Consider the following 7,500-nt stretch of genomic DNA (forward strand, 5'->3'; position numbering starts at 1 on the left):
CTTAGCAGTGGTATATTGGCCATATATCACACCCCATCGGGCCTTATTGCTCATTTAGACACTTATTACATACTTTAAATGATCTTTACTCATTACTCTGATCTGAATGGTAGAACAAAATCGAAAGTGAATCAAATTCGTGGTCACCGAAGGGGCAGAGAACATGCAAGAAACACCAGCAGTGCCATCCAATAGGACGCTGCCCTCTGGTGGTCAAGAAACACCAGCAGTGCCATCCAATAGGACGCTGCCCTCTGGTGGTCAAGAAACACCAGCAGTGCCATCCAATAGGACGCTGCCCTCTGGTGGTCAAGAAACACCAGCAGTGCCAAATAGGCTGCCCTCTGGTGGGCAAAAACACCAGCAGTCACACCAGCAGTGCCATCCAATAGCCCTGCCATCCAATAGGACGCTGCCCTCTGGTGGTCAAGAAACACCAGCAGTGCCATCCAATAGGACGCTGCCCTCTGGTGGTCAAGAAACACCAGCAGTGCCATCCAATAGGACGCTGCCCTCTGGTGGTCAAGAGCAGAAATAAAACTTAGAACAACATAACACGCTAACAAACAAACCACAACAAATACATAGAGAAACAGACAAAAAGGTTTTTATTAGAAGTGTAAATTTGCACAATTTAGTTGTGGTTCATTATGAATTAGATCCTTATAGCTTTACTATGCATGGCCATTCCTGTTAGCGCCATTATCTTGGAGGAGGGAAGGACGGGCTTCCCTATATAGTGCACTACTTTAGACCAGGGCCCCATATAACTATGGTCAAAAGTAGTGCACTATATAGGGAATAGGGTGCGAGCTCTGGTCTAAAGTAGTGCACTATATAGGGAATAGGGTGCGAGCTTTGGTCTAAAGTAGTGCACTATATAGGGAATAGGGTGCTATTTTATTAGTGGTTGGTAGGCAGGCAGTGCTTGAAGTTGAATAAGAAAAGGTTCTGTCTGATATATATATATATATATACTGTACCTGTCAAAAGTTTGGAAACACCCACTTATTCCAAGGTTTTTCTTCACTGTAACTATTTTTCTACATTGTAGAATAATAGTGAAGACATCACAACTATGAAATAACACACATGGAATCATGTAGTAACCAAACAAAGTGTTAAACAAATCTAAACATATTTTATATTTGAGATTCTTCATGCCTGCCTTGATGACAGCTTTGCACACTCTTGGCATTCTCTCAACCAGCTGTGTTATTATGTGTTATTTCATAGTTTTTATGTCTTCACTTGTATTTATTTATTTATTTTACATTTATTTAACTAGGAAAGTCAGTTAAAATTTCAATTACGGCCTACCGGTGGGTTAACTGCCTTGTTCAGGGGCAGAACGACAGATTTTTACCTCGTCAGCTATGGGATTTGATTGTAGAAAATAGTCAAATAAAGAAAAACCCTTGAATGAGTAGGCGTGTCCTGTATATTAGAGTTAATACTCTATAAGACGTTGCCAGTACTCTACTCAAGCTGTAGGAAATGTGAGATGTTGGTACTCTGTACCAGTGAGCACTGTTCTAACTAAAGCCCTGTTTGTCAAGCTATCTGTGAGTTACTCCCAAATGGCAATTCCCAATGTAGTGCACTACTTTTTACTGATGCCCTATGGACCTTGAGGTGAAAAGTAGCGCACCATAAGGGCACAGGGTGCCATTTTGGACTCACACAATGATTGTGTACAGTTTATACACCATACAACCTTGGAGAAGCACTTCACGAAAAACATACAAAACCTTGGAAAAGAACTTCACAAAAAACATACAAAAAGCTCAAAGATAACAAGAAAATAGTAAAAAGTTTAGCATTTGAGAGATGCTGAATGTCTGTTGGTCATCGACAGACTCAAACAGTCAAATCAAATTTTATTGGTCGCATACCCATATTTAGCAGATGTTATTGCGGGTGTAGTGAAATGCTTATTAGGAGTATTGTTAAAACATAGAAAATACTGTAATAAAATCTAGTCTCTATTTATAACACTGATAGAAATGTACATACTTCTGCAATATAAAAAGAAGTAACCAGGAACTACAACACGTAACATTTTCAATCCCCTTCGATGACTTCGATCTGTAGAGGACTTGTGTACATTTGAGCCCCTCCACCGTGGTTCTCTGGTTCTATGGTTCCGTGGTTCTAGTAGGGTTCCGTGGTTCTAGTACACTGGGGCGGCGTTGCGAATCCCACAGCAGAGAACCATGGTGAAGATCATCTCAAAGATCTAGAATGAAAATCAACATCAACAAAGGAAGTCCAACAGCTGTCCAGGCGCGTCTCCACGGTAACACTACTCACCATGATGACAGCGACCGCCAGGGCAACTAGACCAATCAGGTAGAGCTTCTCAGAGAACAGATCCTTCAGTTTCAGATGACAGCTCTAGTGGGAGGGGAACACAGAGCCAGAGGGTATCAGGACCTTCATTTAAACTGCTGTTTTTTCCCCTCCTGCATACTACTGTGCCGTGTAAAGCATTCATTCATATAATACATGGCGTTATTCTCCTCACGTGAAAAGGTGGTGTTGACAATATTGAAGTAGCAGTGTTTACACATATGGAATTGCAAATTCTGTACTGCCATTCCTTATCTCTATAAAACCAATCTTAAATTACAGCTCAATTTGAGCAAATATTGGAGACCCAGGTTCTAATCTAGCTTGTTACAAAAGCAGAAAACCACCTGTCTGCCTCATGTGATTTTTGACATGTGGTTTTTAGTCATGTGATTTTACATGGAGGTGTGTGTACTGCAGTGGAGGCTCCTCGGCGGAGGAAGGGGAGGATCATCCTCCTCAGTGAATTACATAAACAATAAAAATGTAAGTTATCCTTTTTAGATAAAACTATACTAAATATATTCACATGTCATCAAATCATTGATTAAAACCCACTGCAACATGGTGTAGCTGGAGGACAGCTAGCTTCCGTCCTCTTCTGGGTCCATTGACTTCAATACAAAACCTAGGAGGCTCATGGTTCTCACCCCCTTCCATAGACTTACACAGTAATTATGACAACGTCTGGAGGACGTCCTCCAACCTATCAGAGCTCTTGCAGCATGAACTGACATGTTGTCCACCCAATCAAAGGAACAGAGAATTAATCTATTACTGAAAACATAAGCTACTGCTAGCTAGCACTGCAGTGCAAAAAAAATGTGGTGATAGTTGACTCAAAGAGAGAGAAAGACAATAGTTGAACAGTCTTGAACAAATGTGTTTCTTTAAAAATGAAGGAGAAGCAAGACCGAGAGAGAGATATATTTTTGTTGTATTTTTTTCACTTTCACTTACTTAGCTAAGTGACTGCAACTGGCTAGTTTAGCCTACTCAAATCCCCGGCTCAAACAGAGAGGGATGCTATGTTAGCTAGCGGGCTATGGCTATCAAACAGAGAGGGATGCTATGTTAGCTAGCGGGCTAAGGCTATCAAACAGAGAGGGAGGCTATGTTAGCTAGCGGCTTATGGCTATCAAACAGAGAGGGATGCTATGTTAGCTAGCGGGCTAAGGCTATCAAACAGAGAGGGATGCTATGTTAGCTAGCGGGCTAAGGCTATCAAACAGAGAGGGATGCTATGTTAGCTAGCGGTCTATGGCTATCAAACAGAGAGGGATGCTATGTTAGCTAGCGGGCTAAGGATATCAAACAGAGAGGGAGGCTATGTTAGCTAGCGGGCTATGGCTATCAAACAGAGAGGGATGCTATGTTAGCTAGCGGGCTATCCAACACTGGAACTCTTTCAAGTCAAAGGTCAACTTTTGGTTTTATAAATGTATTGCCGTCGGATTTACTAACGTGCTAGTTCTGGTAGCTATGTTGACTATGGTGTTAACTAATATGGTGACAACAATGTACAGTAGGCTGTCTGTAGTGGTTAGTGTTTATGTAATGAAGGTTTTGGCTTGGAAAGTCAACCAATATGCTGTAATAGAAATAAGACCGTGCTCATAGACCGTGCTAATAGACCGTGCTAATAGACCTAATAGTGCTAATAGGCCGTGCTAATAGACCGTGCTAATAGACCGTGCTAATAGACCGTGCTAATAGACCGTGCTAATAGACCGTGCTCATTTAATACGTTATTGTTCTCCGTCTGAAACGGCACCGACCACCACCGGTGTACTGTACCGAAGGTTTCAGCAGGGCATCTTCCAGGCTCTTCTTGGGACACAGGGCTCCGGTTACTTGTACGAATAAGGGGGAGTCGTCTCCTTTACCACAGCAGTCCAGCTAACGAAAACACAGGTAGAGACAACCGATCAGTCATGCCATTTCTTGATTGATTCATTTGATTGATTGGCAATTCCCCCCCCAAGCCCTCCCGTAATGTGCTACCGAACCATCACACAACAACTATCACATTGAGGAGAACACATTTCATAGAGGTATTGTAACAAACATTAAAAGACCCCACTGAAATAACTCTGTAAATCAGCCGTGCATCTATTTCTCTCATCAATGTTTACAGATATATTGTCAACCAACTACCGCCATATGATCACATGACTAGATTACCACTATGACAAGTTAACAGACGTATAGGACGATGGTGAGAGTGGTGACCTACGGTCTCGTGGAACACCTCCAGGACTTTGATAGCAGCTGTTTTGCTGGGAGAGTCTACGACTTCCACTGACTTGATGTACGCCTCATCATAGAAGGTTATCATCTCCTTGGAGATCTGGAACAGAAGGCTGTAGTTAGGAGTTTGGACAATGTCTCTGTGTGTGTGTGTGTGGATGGGGGTCTGTGTGTGTGTGTGGATGGGGATCTGTGTGTGTGGATGGGGGTCGGTGTGTGTGGTGTGTGTGTGTGGGGGTCTGTGTGTGTGTGGATGGGGGTCTGTGTGTGTGTGTGGATGGGGTCTGTGTGTGTGGATGGGGATCTGTGTGTGTGGATGGGGGGATCTGTCTGTGGGGGTCTGTGTGTGATGGGGGTCTGTGTGTGTGGGATGAGGGTCTGTGTGTGTGTGATGGGGGTGTGGATGGGGATCTGTGTGTGTGGATGGGGTCTGTCTGTGTGTGTGTGTGGATGAGGGTCTGTGGTGTGTGGATGGGGGTCTGTGTGTGTGGATGAGGGTCTGTGTGTGTGTGGATGGGGGTCTGTGTGTGTGTGGATGGGGGTCTGTCTGTGTGTGTGTGGATGGGGATCTGTGTGTGTGTGGATGGGGGTCTGTGGGTGTGTGGATGGGGGTCTGTGTGTGTGGGGATCTGTGTGTGTGGATGGGGGTCTGTGGGTGTGTGGATGGGGGTCTGTGTGTGTGGATGAGGGTCTGTGTGTGTGTGATGGGGGTCTGTGTGTGTGGATGGGGGTCTGGGGGTGTGGATGGGGGTCTGGGTGTGTGTGGATGGGGGTCTGTGTGTGTGGATGGGGGTCTGGGGTGGATGGGGGTGTGTGTGGGATGGGGGTCTGTGTGTGTGGATGAGGGTCTGTGTGTGTGTGGATGGGGGTCTGTGTGTGTCGTGGATGGGGGTCTGTGTGTGTGGATGGGGGTCTGTGTGTGTGTGGATGGGGGTCTGTGTGTGTGTGGATGGAGGTCGGTGTGTGTGGATGGGGGTCTGTTTGTGTGTGGATGGGGGTCTGTGTGTGTGTGGATGGGGGTCTGTGTGTGTGTGGATGGGGGTCTGTGTGTGTGTGGATGGAGGTCGGGGTGTGGATGGGGGTCTGTGGATGGGGGTCTGTTTGTGTGGGGGTCTGTGTGTGTGGATGGAGGTCGGTGTGTGTGGATGGGGGTCTGTGTGTGTGTGGATGGGGGTCTGTTTGTGTGTGGATGGAGGTCGGTGTGTGTGGATGGGGGTCTGTGTGTGTGGGGGTCTGTTTGGGTGGATGGAGGTCTGTGTGTGTGGATGGGGGTCTGTGTGTGTGGGGGTCTGTATGGGGGTCTGTGTGTGTGGGGGTCTGGGTGGTGGGGGTCGGGGGGTGGGTGGTGGTCTGGGGGTGTGGGTGGGGGTCTGGGGGTGTGGGTGGGGGTCTGTGTGTGGATGGGGTCTGTCAGAGGGTGTGGGCGGGGGTCTGGGGGTATGGATGGGGTTCTCTGTGTGTGTGTGGATGGGGGTCTGTGTGTGTGGATGGGGGTCGGTGTGTGTGGATGGGGGTCGGTGTGTGTGGATGGGGGTTTGTGTGTGTGGATGGGGGTGGGGGTGTGGGTTGGTATGCTATGTGTGAGTTAGGGTGTGATCTAGTGTTTTACAGTGTGAGTTAGGGTGTGATCTAGTGTTTTACTGTGTGAGTTAGGGTGTAATCTAGTGTCTTACTGTGTCTCGGTTACTGAATCCCCAGATCCCAGCAGCCACCTCACAGACGAACAGGCACACCAACATGAAAAAGAACTGAAAGAGAAAGAAACATAAACTATTCATTTGTCAACCTTTTATAATTAGGTAAAAATGTCATCTCAGGGCTTTACATTGTTCTACTTTACTGAGGGCCAAAATCTAACTTGATTTTACACTAAAATGATTGGACCATGAGAGAGTGAGCTGGAGGGCTTGTTACTGAGAGAGAGAGAGAGAGAGAGAGAGAGAGAGAGAGAGAGAGAGAGAGAGAGAGAGAGAGAGAGAGAGAGAGAGAGAGAGAGAGAGAGAGAGAGAGAGAGACAGACAGACAGACAGACAGACAGACAGACAGACAGACAGACAGACAGACAGACAGACATACAGACATACAGACAGACAGACAGACAGACAGACAGAGACAGACAGATGCTTGTAAAAGAACATACATATCATAACTGGTCCACTGACAACAATCCCACAACCCTGTCATTTCAAGCGCCCTGCTCTACCAACTGAGCTACATGAGCAATGAAGAGTCTGCGATGGGCAACTCAATCATCAAAATATACTTCATTAACAAACAGATGGGAAGAGAACAATCTGGTTAACAGTGTAATCAGCTTCAAGACCTCCCTGAAGGCAACGAACCAGCTGGTTAACAATGTATACAGCCCCCAGACCTCCCAGAAGGCAGAGAACTCGCTGGTTAACAGTGTAAACAGCCCCCAGACCTCCCCGAAGGCAGAGAACCAGCTGGTTAACAGTGTAAACAGCCCCCAGACCTCCCCGAAGGCAAAGAACCAGCTGGTTAACAGAGTAAACAGCCCCCAGACCTCCCGAAGGCAACGAACCAGCTGGTTAACAATGTAAACAGCCCCCAGACCTCCCAGAAGGCAAAGAACCAGCTGGTTAACAGTGTAAACAGCCCCCAGACCTCCCCGAAGGCAGAGAACCAGCTGGTTAACAGTGTAAACAGCCCCCAGACCTCCCCGAAGGCAAAGAACCAGCTGGTTAACAGTGTAAACAGCCCCCAGACCTCCCTGAAGGCAACGAACCAGCTGGTTAACAATGTATACAGCCCCCAGACCTCCCAGAAGGCAGAGAACTCGCTGGTTAACAGTGTAAACAGCCCCCAGACCTCCCCGAAGGCAAAGAACCAGCTGGTTAACAGTGTAAACAGCCCCCAGACCTCCCCGAAGGCAAA

The 7,500-nt window shown here is 46.7% G+C and overlaps 1 protein-coding gene across 1 annotated transcript in view; it reads right to left on the minus strand.

Annotated features, from left to right (window-relative positions):
* Nucleotides 1-591: 591 nt before the first annotated feature.
* The window catches only part of LOC118372665 (CD81 antigen-like), a 17,382-nt gene continuing 10,473 nt past the window's right edge, over nucleotides 592-7,500 (minus strand). Inside the window, exons 4-8 of the mRNA XM_052480975.1 lie at nucleotides 6,276-6,350; nucleotides 4,589-4,702; nucleotides 4,150-4,251; nucleotides 2,314-2,397; nucleotides 592-2,239 (exon numbers count right to left, since the gene is read on the minus strand). Of these exons, the coding sequence (XP_052336935.1) occupies nucleotides 2,174-2,239; nucleotides 2,314-2,397; nucleotides 4,150-4,251; nucleotides 4,589-4,702; nucleotides 6,276-6,350 (441 nt within the window). The 3' untranslated portion in view covers nucleotides 592-2,173. The remainder of the gene's footprint in view (nucleotides 2,240-2,313; nucleotides 2,398-4,149; nucleotides 4,252-4,588; nucleotides 4,703-6,275; nucleotides 6,351-7,500) is intronic.

Source organism: Oncorhynchus keta, chromosome 26, assembly GCF_023373465.1.
Source record: "Oncorhynchus keta strain PuntledgeMale-10-30-2019 chromosome 26, Oket_V2, whole genome shotgun sequence".
NCBI lineage: Eukaryota > Metazoa > Chordata > Actinopteri > Salmoniformes > Salmonidae > Oncorhynchus > Oncorhynchus keta.